The sequence below is a fragment of the Crassostrea angulata genome, chromosome 7 (genome assembly GCF_025612915.1).
Source record: "Crassostrea angulata isolate pt1a10 chromosome 7, ASM2561291v2, whole genome shotgun sequence".
Lineage (NCBI taxonomy): Eukaryota > Metazoa > Mollusca > Bivalvia > Ostreida > Ostreidae > Magallana > Magallana angulata.
Genome location: NC_069117.1, coordinates 39222926 through 39238793, shown reverse-complemented (window position 1 = coordinate 39238793; position 15868 = coordinate 39222926). Strand labels below are relative to the sequence as shown.

The window sequence follows — 15868 nt, the reverse complement described above, 5'->3', positions numbered from 1 at the left end:
TTCAAATCAACATAATGAAATGAAAATTGCGAGGAAAAAAGCTTATCGAATGAAAAAATTCAATAATTCATAAAACATACATTGATATTTGATAATAATTTGATTATTTACTCAGAAAATGTTTTGGCTATAACAAAACTCATTAATATTTTATATCGCGCTTTGTGACAAGTAAAAAGTTAACTTGTATTAAAATGACGATGTCAGCGTTTAAGGCGGCGCAGCAGTAACTAATACAATTTTGTAAAGACCATGAAATAAATCCTAAGCTGCTTTGGAAGTAAATGAAAATAACAAAATCGATTAGAAATGCGTTTTGTGAATAAGTAGTTAAATAATATTAAACATATTTGATCAAGTATGATGACAATAAGTGGAAAAAAGAAACCCCGAACGATATCAATGGAGGTCAAAATGCTGAACGACACATTTCGGCAAGACGGACGTTAGACAACAAGTAATACAGGGCAAGTTTGGAGCCGACAGATCGTTTGTACTTAAAAATATTTAAAAAAAAAAAAACAAACTAGATATATATGTTGAATGTGCACTCAGGGTACATGTTCAAAGATAATATTTTTTTCGGAAATAAAACGTTAATGTTATCGTTAACGATGTGGAGGGTTTAGCAACAACGTAAAACTGGAAATTTTCGACTTCGCACCTTGCGCCGCCTGACAAAACTTGTTGTTACTAATTATTCATTTTCTCGAGAAATAAATAAAGTACAGATTTGAACTTTTCAGCATTGTTTGCCAAAGGTTCATTGAAGAAAACATAGAAGTCTAATGAAATTGCAGTGAACAGATTATAAATTATGTGTCATGTCTACATTATTTTGGGACAACCCTCGTATATATGAAATGCACCATCATGTATCTCTTTTATTTACAAAATTTGTTTAAAAAATACAGTGTCCTTTTTATTGAAAATATGTTCGCCAGTTTGGCTCCTATTTTTTTACAGTAAGTGTAAGCAAGGGTTGTCATAATAACACGTGTATATAATACTGACAATGAAGCATTTGCTTGGTACATATTTTGCTTGGGTATAAATAAATAATGAAATTCATCCATCCTTCTGTGAGCACACATGCTACTTGGCACTCTCCAAGACTCTGCTGTGTGCGACTCACTGCAACGTATTGAGAGATTTGTTTCATATCAATCTGAACTCAAGGATCGGAATGAACACAAATCGTGAAAAATATTACCGTGTATTTTCGGGCAAATATTTATCTAATAGGAGCTATGATCAAACTTTCACTTAGGAAAAAGCAACAATTTAGTTATTAGTGAAGGGTTTTCCGTGTTAACATATAGATTGATGTCGAAATGTACCACAACGTTTCTTAATGTTACACTATAAAATGTAAGTAAATCACTTACAAAACACCTATATATACTAAGTATATCTTGCTCATTTAAATGACTTTCAATGAAATGGTCAGTTTCGCAATGCCTCGCCGATCAATTGTTTGAGTACACGAGTCTAAAGGTCGCAGACCCTATAAGTTATAAAGACGTGAACTGTGCAGTGTAAACAAAACTATCGAGAGTCAAAGTGTGGAACATCGATACCGGAGGAACGGAATATTCACGTGTTTTGTTCTTTATTATTATTCACGTCAATATTAACCAGTTTAGCCGTGCTGGTACAAAGCTTCCCAAGACGTGACCGTCATTTTTAAGGCATGGATTCACCTCCTATCCCACCCATGAGTGCGGAGGATGTGTTTAAGAACATCCCTCCCCCATCTTACGAAGAGATCATGGGCCATCAGACCCTAACGTCGGCCAAAACAGACGTATCCAGGGAAGAGTTACCGCCCTTAGCATATATCGATATTATGCCGCGATGTCTTTTCCCGGGAAATATGAAAGGAAAAGTTCCACCCGAATACGATAAATTCAGGTAGGCTTCGATGTTCTTTGATCGTCTATGCAAATGAAGCAATAATATATGAAGGGTTATTTGGTTTTTCTATCAATTCAATTTCGATTGATTTTCTTAGTAATGCCAAAGTGGTTTTAACTTTACTGTGTTACATCCAGGTATCGGACTTCTGTCGATTTTAATGTGGATTAAAGAATATTATGATTAAAATATTTCATTGGTTTAGAATTTTCAAATGTTACGATATTTTACCCCCCCCCCCAAAAAAAAATACGTTTTAAAAATTTTTGAAAAGGTAAAAATTTTAAAATCCCAAGAGGGATTCGAACTCATTACTTACAGAGAGAACCATCTAACCCACTGAAAGTACATTTCAGATAATAAATGTCATTTTACAAATATATCGTTATCGTTTATCAAATTCAAATGTATTGAAGTGTAATTCATGTCGCGTCCTACTGCAAATACGACTTATGTTATTTTTATTACCAACGGCGTTGATTCGTTGACGTCCAATAATTTTCATACATTCAAATTCAAATCTCTTTTTTAAAAACAAATTAAAATGACAGTTGGATCACACAACTGTGTTCTCTGGTTTTGAGCAAGATGGATATGTGGCCACTCCATCATTACATATTACATCTTACAACACATATACCGTTCTCATATACTTGGAAATGTGCATGATTTGTGGCCATGCAAATTCTTTGGGAAAAAGTGACAACTACCTTGCGCTTACGTGCTGTATTTATTTTTAAAACTTTTATACCACGTAATTTCTTTATAGTACCTTAATCGAGGCCGCCAACCATTGGTTGCGAGGAAATCCAAGCTACGGAGTGTGGAAATGTGAGACCGTGGAACGTAAAGTGGAAAGCAGTGGAGAAGTGTTAATGGAGAGTATGTTGTTCCACGAAGCCACGTACGGATTCAACGTTAACATCAATGGCATCAGGTAAGTAGGTTTTCAATGTGGCTTCTTGAAAGAACATGAGCGAATATTATGGTGCTAATGCTTATTGTTATGATCGAAAGACACATTTTCAGTTTTCGAGAAAATGTTTAAATTAAATGCTTTATCACATACTGAAAGCACATGGGCACGTAACATCAAAAGGGGGGTGTCTCGCAGCAAACATTTTACGTTTACGTACAGAAAATTGAACAACTAAATTGCCCTTTCCCTCACTCCTTGAGTCTGCCCTATCCCCCCCCCCCCCCCGCCCAAAACACACTTACAAAAACGACGCTACGTGCCCGATTTTAAAGTAATCATTAACGTAATTTCATGTATATGGAATTTCATTTTTAAGTAATATATATAATTAATCCCAATTTCATCAACACAAATTCTCTACTCCTGATATTTTCGAAACGCTGTTAAAATTCTGATACTATGGTTTTGTAAAATTTTGGCAAAGACTTATTTTTTTAATTTTTACTTTAAATATCTAAATTGAATATACAAAATTTTATAAATGTATTGGATAGAAAAATACGTTATTATTGAGAACATGGTCCATTTTTTTACTGTCTAAATTACATTGCTAGTAATTTAACTACACTACACTTACTACACAAATCTTATTAATATGTTTTTCAGAATGTGGCTGTACGTCCGCGATAACATATCCACTCCCCCACAACAACTCGGACTTCGCAGTCGGGTACCGGACAAAGTGGAAATCCCGATACCTTATTACATGGGCAGAAGAAGGAGATACTACGGCCCGGCTTTTGTGCAAACAATTATGTCATACGAAGGCCTTAAGAAAACCATGGAAAAACTGAACAACGAACTAAAGAGCGAGCCCGTTGGAGGTATACTTGTATATGAGCTGGTGACTACAATAATAGTTCCATGGGAGTATAAATTAAAAAAAAAACCAGACAAATATTTGGTTTGTGCATTTTTCAAATGGATTTCGTTAAGAATATACTCATCAATAAGCAGATAAAACAACGTTGTTTTATTCGATGGAACCCTATCTCCACTTTAAATTAATGCATTAGGCCTATATATGTCATGTTGTAAAAATCTGAATCTACAAGATGACGGAAAATACAACATACAAAATTTACGACATGACAACTAGTTTTTATGTTGTAAATTTTGTATTTACTGCCACCCGGTAAAAAAAATTTACAACTTGACACATGTAAAATTCATAATATCCGTTATATTTTTTTTTTTACAATTTAGGAACCATTTTGAACGTAGAATGTGCCGTGATAAAGGCAGCGGAAGGATTTGAGCGTTTAGACGTCGATCCTGACAACACAGTGTTTCACGAAAACGGCGGAAAATTACGACGTTACACACAGATCATCCGGATCTTCTACGTCATCGGAAGTCTGGCACAGGAAACCATTGGTGGGCTTCAAATTTTATTGGTTCATGCATTTTCAGACTATGTCAGATGGCTGTCAAAAATATCAAACTTCCACGTGTTCTGAATTTGTTTTTTAAGACCTGATAGATGTGATGCCAAAAGCAACACGTAATCCCGGAATGGGAACTCCTGCAAAGTTCGAGTCATTTGACGAAACAATGGAACGCCTCTCAAGAAATCCACCATCAGAACTCAGGGTATGTACTTAAAGATAAACGTTAGTCACCTGAACTGAAATAATTATTTTTTTATAAATAGACTTCTTAACATCATATTATTTTCTGATTTGGTTGGTGTTTTTTTTTCCAGGAAGGTCGAGTGGTCAATTTACAAACTCTTTTCCCACAATATAAGGAATTAGCAGGTAATATTCATTTTGGATATTAGGCACAATCATATAGCAAGGCACGTTGGTGGAGAAAGGTGGGGGGGGGCTGTCCTTTTTTAGTTACCGATATTTCTCATAAATATGCATATATAAAAATAAATTTTGAACGATTTGTCCAACAAGTTTTTAGGTTAGTATGAAAAATTAATGAGAAGCTATCTATCATATATTCCCGAGGCCGTAAAAACCCATAAAAGCCCAAAATCTTTTATATGATTTATTTCAAGGAAGTGCACCTCCGACATCGTTTTGAAAGAAAGCATAGGTAATAAAAGCGGAATGAAGAATTACATAAAAATTTATATTAGTATTCCTGAATTTGGAAAGTGCATTTTTTTTTATATATATAGAGTTGCTAACATCTAAGCAAACTGATACCGTATTTTTTTTTTTACATAAACAGGTGAAGTCGACGTTCTGGCCAATGACACAGACGATTTTGTCACTGGATCTCTCAATAGAAAGCAAATGCAGATCCTTCGCATCTTTAGAGTCAACGGAAGTTCACCTAGACCTTTCCCACCAAATCTTTCCAGCAAACTGTTTGTTCCGGTCCGAACCGGAAGTAGGTCATTTGAAACAATGCTTCAGACGATGTTCCGAATTGAGGCTTGGCTTAGAGTTACAGGTATACTATAAATATCTGTATAATTCTACCTTGTAGTATTCTTATTAGATACCAGGTAAATCACCGTGGAAACCAAAAATTGAAGGTTAATAGATCACGTATGTTATATATTACATTTCATAAAAAGTAAATATCTGTCAACTATTTACAAAGCCCAATTTGCTGGAAAAATCAGTATTATAAAGAAATATCAAATCTGTCTATAGAATTGCTAATGAATTAACTCGTTTAAAAAAAAAAAAATTTGTGTTGCCCTCTGTTTAAGGTTTACCAATCTACAATGTGGAGACAGTGTCCTATCTATTCAATGAACATTCCCCGTCCGGTATGGATGCAAGCAAGTCAAGTGTAGTTTGTCCCGTGGGGGTCGGGAAACACTTTGTTACAGCAATCAGGTACGGACAAAATGGCACGAGAGCCAAATGTACACGTGCCTATTTTTGTAATGAACACAGTATCTTAGAACTCCAAACAGCAAAATACCCTAATCCGCAAAAAAAAAATGATAAAACTCATTTATCTTGAATCAAATTTTAATTTTATCTTTCTTGAGGTTTTCAGAAGAGCAAAACATGATAATGAGTTTTTGAAAAAAAAAGAGTTAAACGGTAAAAAAAGTTGTTTCTTATCTGTCATTCTTGCATTGGTACCGCTTCAGGGTGTACTTCTACGAGCAATACCATGAGCCAGACCCCGCCCTCCTACCCCCTGTGTTTCCCTGGAACGGATCATCTGGGTCATCCAGCTGTACCTTGCTATGATACAGAATTTGCATATCGCACATTCAGCACTTCATCATTGGGATCGCTGCTGCATTAAAGATGGCGAAGAGGAGTGCGAATGCGCAGTTCAATTCTTTCATAACGTCACAATCGCAATGCCCCAGGCCTTCCTGAGCTTTCGAGCTTCTGCGTCGAGAAGTTGCGATTGAGAACGTCGGAGACTCAAAAACCCTATCGACTTATACAACGGATGATAATTTCGATATCCGTCCATTTGTTCTATGATGTTCATTCAACTGTGACTAGTTTATGGTTGCATCCAGACTGTGATAAATATGGCAATTATATATTTTTACGTACTATGTATCTGATATGATGAAGCTCTGATATTTAAAATGCGTTCATATATAATATATTCTGTCTATATTTTCTATTTATACCTCATTTATGTTACAATATGAATTGTATATTCTTTACTTTGTTTTGTTTTTATTAAATTCTGCTTGAAAGTTACTGGGATTTATTCACTTAAAATGACAGTAATGTAACGTGACGAAAAAATAACGTTCAGGGCAAATTAATAGATGATTAATACACCATGAATCATTTTTTTTTTGCATGATCGGATCAAATACAAAAAGCTACATGTATATGCACAATCCACAGAAATGTTCTAATCAGATTAATGCATTCTCCAATTCATGCAAATATCTTTAAATAACATTGTTGCATTATATATACTTATATGTTTTTTTAAAAAACAAACCGTGTGCTCATTTAAAAAAAAAATCCTTATGGGAAACACCATTTTTGTTATCCACAAACGAGATCTATATCAAATTTAAATACACACGATCTAATTTTTTCGTACAGAGAATCTACTTACGGTTGAAATTCTCAGATGAAATGAATGGGTGCACATATACACGACTGAGATCTGTCAAAGGTCTGTTATTAACATTTAGGTCAGAACGGGAGAAAGGGGATAATGGTTGACACTTGACGGGTGTTCATTATATTCATTTCTATACTTTTCTATATATAAATGGCAGTATCATTGAAAGATTTGATTTTCCCTTTTTTATTGAAGAAAAAAAATCACAAAAATAAGCCCTACTCTTTCTGAAATTATTATTTTCCTGATATAATTTGCAGCACACTTTAAAGTTTTTTACTATCGTAGTAAGACAAACTTTAGACATAGAAATTTAAATTCTGCGTTTTGAAGCCAGGGACAAAATGAATTTGAAAAAAAAAACAGGGCGATAAGAAAAACCAGATAAAACAGCTCAATAATTCTACAAAAAATGAAGTAGGATTTTTTTTACTGTAAATATTAAATTCAGCGAAATCCTCATTACTAGTATATGAATACCTCTTCATTGAAGAAAAGGTAAGTAAACACCAACAACATGAATTTATTTCAAAATAATTCATGTATTTATATTGTTATCAATCAGTAATCTTACAGTGATTATAATCTCCACAGACAGTGTACTATATATTGCGACTATATTCACATTTTCTTGTAATAAAGTTGTGTTTGAGCTTTTATTACCGGGGTCAATAGTTGTCGATATGAGTCAAGATATTTTTGTGTATTTAGACATTACGCAAGAAATCAATGCAATCACGATCGTGTATTTATTTTTCTATTGTTTCATAATAATAATACGCATTATAAACTGTTCAATCATAATTTGATTTAGTTGCAGATTTTAAGATGATTAGAATCGGTTCAAGGAACCATTAATTACGTACTATCGACACTCCTGGGATTTTGAGTTCGTGCCAAATCATTCAGACTTTTGAAGTCCTTTTAGTAATCAATAGTCAAATGGTTTAGCATTGGCCTTATAAAGCGGAGGGCTTTTTTTTTTTAAATTATTACACTGAGATAGTTGAACGCTTTGCCAAATGTTAATGATCTAGCAAACTTTCGTCATGGGCTCGAAGCAAGAGGGCCCATGTTGGAATATGGAATAAAATTATGTAAAGGTATGTCTTTATACACCTTTCTATGTGTGATGCATTTATCATTAAAGTTATGTTAAAGATAAAAAAAAAATTTCAGATTAAAATTTCCGAATGATAAGTTTAAAAATATATATATGCAAGCGTCAATCTATTTTTTTTTCTCATGCTTTTTACGATAATTTTGATGAATTGTAATGTATGCATTTTACAATTACAAAAAAAAACCCCCCAAAAAACGAAAAAAAACAAAAACAAACAAAAACCCCAAACAAAACCAAAAAAAAAATAAAAAAAACCAAAACATAAGCAGACATCTGACTGTTTAAAAATTTAATTTACTTTGTGTATATACGCATCTGTTTTGTTTTTAGGCGATGAGTTTTGTTCTTTTATCAGAATCAGCTACTAATCCTCAGTTCTACAAAAACTATTTGTGTAAGTCTTTGATTCGACAAGTTATACCAAGACCCCAGGGACCGTGCATGATATTTTACATTAAAGAGCTTTCACCGAATCTAATACTAGTGCATTAATGCCCGAGTAGAAAATCCTCTTATAGCCCTGTTACACACCTGTAGAAGATAGATCAAATTTCCACATTTTCGTAAATGCAAGTGAAATAGGTAGTGTTTACACACTCGTTTTAAAATCATGAATCTTCAGGTTTCGTAGCGCATAAATTTAAAATGTTTTCCCGTCCTTCAATTAACAGCAAGTCACAATGACTGAGTTTAATTAATCCAGATCCTCTTTAATTACAACAATACACTTTCCTTTGAAGCACGATCATCTCTTTAAATATATTTAGCTTATCCTTAAACCTTTCCATTCCATATCTGGTATTCTTGAATTGCTTCCAGATTGATAAAAACTAAAACCGTGACCTTATATACCTTATGTACCATGCAAACCGACCCTTAATCGAACATTTTAAGAACACTTAGGACATTCCAGCCAGACAAACCTAGCTTACAAATGCTACATTATTTATATCGAAATACGTGGAATATGTAATTGAAGAACCTGTGATTCTAGTTCAGGTATTCAATAGAATATCGACCATTTAAACAGAGAAAAAAAAACGCCGAATCTAATTTGGATGACAAGTTCATGTCTTTTAACAACTATCTTCGAAGTTTTATTTAAATGAAGAGCTTTACTTCTCAAACAAATCTTGTTTCAGAATCAGGAGATCTAGATCATGCCGAGGTCCCGAGAGTCGTTGAACTTTCTTCTAGTATCATCTCTTCTCCAAGTCGCATCAGATGTCCTCATCAAGACCGTGCAGTCCGTCACCTCACGCCTCAACCTCACGCTAGAGCACCTCCTCAACCTACACCGCCACGGTTTCTTCCATTCCTGGAAAGCACAGGAATGTTGCCAGTGTGACCAACCATTCAAGAACTCCTCGACCATCCTCTTAAACCAAGAGTGGAACCTCCTGTTTCAGAAGACTGACGAGGACTGTGAGAAAGCAACACCCAACGTCGGCTGCAGCTGTCGTTTTGAGGCTAGAGGCACCACTGATCCAGAAACACTCACGATCAACATGTCTAGCTGTATTCTGGAAAAGTCGGAAGCTTTGAAGGACAATGAAGTGAAGAATGTCCAGAGAATACGCGACATCAACGAGCAACTTGTGCAAGGCAGAGAAGAGGCGATACTAACGGAAGAATCGTTCAACTCTTTCACGGAAGACCTCAACAAGGCTCTCCACGACATGAGTAAACAGTGTGGAGACGAGTATTACAACGACGTCGTAGAGAAGATTCAAAGAATTGACGCCAGTGAACCCAATGAGGAGGAGGCCAAGAACATAATGGAAAGGTTCGACCAAGTCAACCAGGTAAGTTTGGGATGTTTTTTGAGAACAGAGCACCGATGTTATAAACAAACATTAACTTGATTAAGATTCCCCTATCAATTATAACATTTACTTTTACGTTGAATAGGTCAATCTGAACAAGAAGCCATTCAACTTGGAGTACCATCGAGTTGATTCCATGAGGTCGGATATCTCAGTCTGCGGTTCGGACGAGGAAGAGGATTTTCCTGATAACGATGAGAACAACGATGACCAAGAAGCTATAGTCCTGACCGAGAGTCGGATCCTCAAAGACGCAGATTACAACTCCGTGGAGGACGTCGAGCTCAGTGATTTCGATGGTGGGTAGTACTGTAAATCAAGTATAATATGCGTGCCATAAATATTCGCGAAGTTCGCGAGAAGTTCTCTTGTAGATATTTGTCTCCGCGTAAAAATGTTTAATTATAATAAGTGTAATAATTGAATTGAATGACCACTCGCTCGTGTACGTTAATTCATTTTCGCGGATGAGTTTTCAGTCAAAATCTTTCGGGAATAAAATCGACGCATATAATAAATGGTTTACAGATTCAAAACGATACATATGAAATAATCAGAAGTTTGATTCTGACAATAACATTTTGTTGTATTTTATTTCCTAGACGAAGAAGATGAGGAAAACGAATACGGTAAAATTTTGCAGAGAATGAGAGAGAAATACAACTATCTCAGTGAAAAGTGCGTGGCTGTTGGAAAAGACCTTTCATGCGTCCGAAAACGATTGGACGGTTCGTGGTCAGTGTCTGAATCCAAGGCCCAACCAGAGGAAGTTCTACGACAAGAGGTTAGGGAGTTTTTAGAGGTCTCAATTTAAAGACCTTTTGTTAAAGCCACACCTGAAGGTTGATTTCAATTGCTTAGAGTGTTTCTGACATACTAGTACTTCAAACGAATGCTGACAATGCATATATTGGTATTGGATAATTGATTACCGAAATTGGGCCGAAAGTCTCTGTTTTTCTAAAATTTGTGCTGAACAAACTGAATAGATCGCGAGTTATGCTATAGACACGTACAACAATTTACGTACTAGTATGATGAGTGCCATAAGTTGATAAAATGCTTACAGCAAATGAACATTTTGTAGTTGAAAGAGATCGGGATGTGGAGAAAGTTCATCGACAGTCAACTAGAGGATGATGTTCGCGAAGTCTATTTACCCTACGAGGACTTTCATGTTTCCAAAAGCCCTGGACTAAGTCAATATATTCCATTCGTAAAACCTAAGGTACCCATTTCCTTTACCTAACCGATAAATTAACTGAGTTAACCAATACAAAAATGAACTACTTGTAAATTATGCAGGTACATTGTGATTAAATAGTACCACTGTAGCAGTTATTCTGAACGTTATTTAGAGGATCTTTTTATATGGATTTTATTATGGTCTTGTTAAAGTACTGTAGTTAAAAAAATGAATAATTTGTTGGGTTTTTTTTCGAGTTCACATTGTAAACGAACCCCCCACCTGTATGTCTTATTGGTCATTTTTGGTTACAGTCTACTTCAAACCTGTACAGCAGTGAAATGGCCGTACATGCACCACGCCCAACTTTCAAGTCTTACACTCAAAATCTGAGTAACCAAAAACGACTATCCAAAAGCCTCTCGTCAATAAACAACACCTTCAGAAGAAATCTGCGTGGGGCAAACACCTGGAGACTAGACCCTGTTCCCCGGAAGTATGACCAGGGAAACTTGTCATTGTCTGCCAGGGATGGGCTTTCAAAGTCCAGCGAACTCGTGACTTCCGTTTCCGGTTCTGGAAATGAAGTGGAGAAAACACGATCCTTTCCAACATATTTTGAGTCCTCTGTACCTTCTAGCACAGTTTCAAAATCATCAGGGTTTGGAATAGATTACTCCAAGTACGAGAAATGCATTCAAGATACGGAAAAGGCTTTGGAGCTATCTCCTTGTACCGGAAAAGGTGATTAACGATATCTGAAAACTGAAATAAAATTATTGATTAAAATAAAAAGAAATAATGTTACAATGAAAGTGTCATTGAAGTTATTTGTTTTTCTTTTCAGACAAGGAAAGTATTCTTTGCGAAAAGCAACACGGGCACTACCTAAGCAAGTGCAAACAGCAAACAAATGATCTCGTAAATAAGTGCGAAAAGTTGAATCAAAAGATCCAGCAGCTAAAACCAAGATTCGACCGCTGCGAACAGTTGTTGTCTGAAGACATGGAGGTGTATGAAAGTGTAGGTATTTTTTTTTTTGGTTTAATTTATAAGTTTCTGTTTTGATACGTACCTTCTTGATATAATTACGAAGCATTTTTAATTAAAGATTCCAAAGCAAGACACAACTGGTAACGAAGTAAATGGTATCCCAATGGCATCGTCCAACGAACAACTTGATTTTTCTGCAACACATATGGCCATGGAAACTCCAAACCGAAAGTTCGCCAGCACTCCATCCAATGTGGATTCTCAATGGAGTGAACAGGCTCTCGATTTTATGAATGGGTCCGTGGATTCGGATGACGAAGGTAAAAAAAAGTAGTCTTGTGTGATTATAAGACAAAGTAGGAAGTGTACATTGTTGTAGCTTATATCATTACCTAGATAATTTTCCATTAATAGAATCCATTCTGGAAAGAAGATTTGGCAATTCTTTAAAGAAACTGCATGCTGAGTGTGATAGCTTGCGACTTAAATGCAACCAATCCAAAAGACATCTACAGGAGGCGCGTAAACAGATGCATAGTTCATCCTCCCAGCTAGACTTCCTAGAAAATATCCGCCATGAGCCTCGCTTTGAAAACGATGTAAGTTTCCTTATGCACCTTAGCAACGAAATTGATTCATTAAACTCCAAGACGTAACAAAGTTACATTTCTTATATCCTTTTCAGGTGGTCGACAACGAATTAAGTGATATTAAATGGAAACATGATGTCATGGATGAATCTTTCGATTCGGCGTACCTTACCGTGACGAGTGGAAGGTCTACGGGATATAGTACAAGAAGCCGCCCGAACTCCTCCCGATCTCCATATAACAGAGACAGCGCAGCACCCTTAGTCGCCATGTCCACTCCCAGAAGACTACGGGGAGAAATGTCTCCATCATATTCGTCCCGGTCTCTGTACTCCCCTGGATACGATAGTGCACTGGAAGATCCAGTGGAAGATGACTACGTGCTAGCCAAGAAAACAACAATACTGCGTCCACAAACAAAGGCTCCAATTCTGGTAAAAATTAACAAGATCTGTGTAAACTTAATTTTGTTTTCATTGAAGGATAATTGTTGTTCAAATGATTTATTTTGATAAAGTTTTTTTTTCAACAATGAACGTAGTTTGCCATCCTTCTTTTTATTTCTTACAGAAGAGGTCAACAGTGGTTACAACACATACCACTCCCAGAGAACTTTACAGCGCGCCCGCTTATGAAGATAAAACAGACAGTTTTGAAGATGGTCAGTGGTTATTAAGGTAACATAAAATGATGCCACACTTGAACAAATTCAATTTAATTTCTAACTTCATTTTTTTTTATCTCAGTTGAACTGGAGTTGGAAAACGAACACGGAGAATTCCTGGAACAATGCAAATCTCATTTTGTGGACATTAAATCAAAAAGTTATAAACTTCGACAGGAAATTCGACGTTTACGAATCGAAATGGGATTACCAACATTCCACAGCCAAGAGCGAAAGGTTTATTTTCAAAAGCATAAACTTTAATTCTATCAAAATATAAGCATTCTCATGAACATGTTTTTTTGTTATACTTATATTTAGAAATAATAATTCTAAATCAATATTTAACATGCATATGTATAATAATGCATTGTACCCTAAGGTTTCTCCAGTTCCTATCGCGAGAGATGTACAGAAACAGTACAACTTACGGACACCCAGGCTTGAAACAAAATCAGAAAAGTGGAACAATTTGGTACAATTGTATATTCATGAACATATTTACTTAAAAAAAAAACAACACGGACATTGCATGTTTATCTCATCATTGTTTGTTTTTTATTTGAATTCAAGACATCGCCATACGCAATGACTCCTACTAGAGCAGAAAGATTTGACCCCTCAGAAGACGACGAAGAGGACTCTAGCATCACTTCTTTTGAGAAAGGTAGTCCAGCAAAAATATCAATAAGATTTTTATGAAAATTTTACATTTTATAGCGAATTTGCATCCATTTTGCTGTTTCTTGCAATCAAAATTTTCAGTCTCTAAATCACTAGAATGAGATTTAACTGTTTAGTGGGACAACCTGCTTATTCCGACGTTTAAATCACTGCAAATGCGTGTCGTTTTATGCAGGTTTTACCGTACCTCATTTGCATATACATAACAGTCATGCATCTTCTTGTTGCTTGGTTTAGAGTTGTCAGTTGCGGAGCAAAGTTATGGAAATTTTCTCTCAAACATGAAATCCAACTATGACTCCTTGAATGAGAGGAGCAGGCGCACAAAGCAGGAAATACATGATGTTCGAAGACGTCTGCTTGAGCCGACGGTTTGTGACACTATTACCTGTCGTGACGTAAGTTGTGGTTGCAGTTAAGGTACATTGTCTCTTTATAAAATCTCATCATTAAAAAAATATGTAACTCTTCAAAAGAAATGGAACTTATTCACCGAACTGCACAAAGTCTCAACAGATATTGCGAGCAACTTCTGACAAGAACCGCCTTTATAAATACATTTTACAAAGAAAAAGATAGAGGAATGTTCATTGTAATAAGTCCTCGTGTTTTGATTTTATTTAGCAAACGTTAACGCTTTGATTGACCATGTAATACATGCATAAAATCAGAATACAATTAACACATTTAGAAGATGTGGTAAAGATATAAAGAATGTTATCGCCTGTTCTTCAGCATTTTTCTTAAAACATTTTGTAAATTTGGTTATCTGTTTTAATTTATAGGCATACCGTCATTCTTATCCCAAAGCGGCCATGGAGATACACGGATACTGATGCCAGTATACAAACCAATATTTGATTTACTGAAATACCAACGAAAAAAAACAGACAACAAAATTTTTTAAGACAAACATGAACCCAAAAACGATAACCTTTATTTTATTGAAATTTACTTGTTTTGACGAAAGTGTTGCAGTAGTTGGAGGCATATGAAACCATGGTTTAAAGATAAGACTTGGTAATGGTTTTAATTTTTTTTCTCCACATTAATTTATAAATACTTGTGTTATTTTCGTAAACTGTGGGGATTATTTTTCGATACAGTCCATGACCCAAGTTCTTATGGTTTTGACTTGTATATGTTTATTTATGTGCGTGTTTCCAATTTATTTTTCATTTAAATGGCTATCTGAATTTTCCTGAAATATGGCATTTTTATAATAACAAAACTTGAGTGTTGTTTTTGAGTATAGATTAGTTATATTTTGTCCAGAGAGGTTTTCTAATGTGATTGTATGTAAGAATGCACATTAAAAATAAAGGTTATGGAAAATATCTAATGGATTTTCTGACATAATTATATTCATTAAAATTTTACTATTTATAATTGTTATCTCAACACAAGATTATTAGACATGCAAAAATTATGTGCATGTACTACTCGAAGTAACCGCAAAATTTAAAATCGTTTCCAATTTTTGGAAAGAATCAATATTAATTTGAGAATGGTACAAAAGCCAAAAATCCTGCATTGATCCAGTTCCTTTACAATAAAGTAAAATGTTTTTTTTTAAATATCAGTGTCGTCATGGTAACTTGCTGTCATGAAAACCGAAATCAGTCCTATCAAATCATAATTACCAAGGGTTTAAAATTCCAAATTCAAAAGACCCACAAAAACATCATTTATCAGGCTGAATTTATTTTGTCTTTTTAAAAAAAAATTAATTCAGAAACACTGCGTATCACATGTCCAAAAGATTGAACCTTCATACTTCAATTCTGCATGTTGAACATGGAAATACATTAGAAATATAAGTAAGACATCGTATGTCAAATGATTATTTACCCAATTTCAAAAAGTCACCAACATTT

At 35.0% G+C, this 15868-nt stretch overlaps 2 protein-coding genes across 3 annotated transcripts; both read left to right on the top strand.

Moving 5' to 3' along the window:
- Nucleotides 1–1450: 1450 nt before the first annotated feature.
- LOC128155408 (uncharacterized) lies at nucleotides 1451–6543 on the top strand. The gene is made up of 9 exons (XM_052817099.1): nucleotides 1451–1914; nucleotides 2687–2854; nucleotides 3503–3720; nucleotides 4103–4273; nucleotides 4371–4489; nucleotides 4602–4656; nucleotides 5084–5308; nucleotides 5574–5703; nucleotides 5967–6543. The coding sequence occupies exons 1-9, from the start codon at nucleotides 1694–1696 to the stop codon at nucleotides 6067–6069; spliced, it is 1410 nt and encodes a 469-aa protein (XP_052673059.1). The 5' UTR covers nucleotides 1451–1693; the 3' UTR covers nucleotides 6070–6543.
- A 1320-nt stretch (nucleotides 6544–7863) lies between these two features.
- On the top strand, nucleotides 7864–15333 carry LOC128156040 (uncharacterized). 2 transcript variants are annotated; one of them, XM_052817999.1, is made up of 17 exons: nucleotides 7864–8028; nucleotides 8379–8442; nucleotides 9191–9853; nucleotides 9960–10173; nucleotides 10477–10658; nucleotides 10962–11102; nucleotides 11375–11804; nucleotides 11908–12083; nucleotides 12172–12373; nucleotides 12468–12652; nucleotides 12739–13077; nucleotides 13214–13304; nucleotides 13390–13544; nucleotides 13690–13782; nucleotides 13881–13974; nucleotides 14229–14389; nucleotides 14777–15333. In XM_052817999.1, the coding sequence occupies exons 3-17, from the start codon at nucleotides 9209–9211 to the stop codon at nucleotides 14825–14827; spliced, it is 3159 nt and encodes a 1052-aa protein (XP_052673959.1). In that variant the 5' UTR covers nucleotides 7864–8028; nucleotides 8379–8442; nucleotides 9191–9208; the 3' UTR covers nucleotides 14828–15333. The 2 variants fall into 2 exon arrangements, with proteins under 2 accessions (XP_052673959.1, XP_052673958.1); XM_052817998.1 differs by lacking the exon at nucleotides 8379–8442 and having other exon boundaries at nucleotides 7865–8028.
- Nucleotides 15334–15868: the final 535 nt, after the last annotated feature.

Excerpts from the sequence above, each read along its gene's own strand:
- LOC128155408 (XM_052817099.1), top strand. The coding sequence starts at position 1,694 with ATGGATTCACCTCCTATCCCACCCATGAGTGCGGAGGATGTGTTTAAG. Across the intron at positions 1,915-2,686 it reads CCCGAATACGATAAATTCAG|TACCTTAATCGAGGCCGCCA; the intron begins GTAGGCTTCGAT and ends ATTTCTTTATAG. Across the intron at positions 3,721-4,102 it reads AAAGAGCGAGCCCGTTGGAG|GAACCATTTTGAACGTAGAA; the intron begins GTATACTTGTAT and ends TTTACAATTTAG.
- LOC128156040 (XM_052817999.1), top strand. The coding sequence starts at position 9,209 with ATGCCGAGGTCCCGAGAGTCGTTGAACTTTCTTCTAGTATCATCTCTT. Across the intron at positions 11,103-11,374 it reads TTCCATTCGTAAAACCTAAG|TCTACTTCAAACCTGTACAG; the intron begins GTACCCATTTCC and ends TTTTGGTTACAG. Across the intron at positions 13,078-13,213 it reads AAACAAAGGCTCCAATTCTG|AAGAGGTCAACAGTGGTTAC; the intron begins GTAAAAATTAAC and ends TATTTCTTACAG.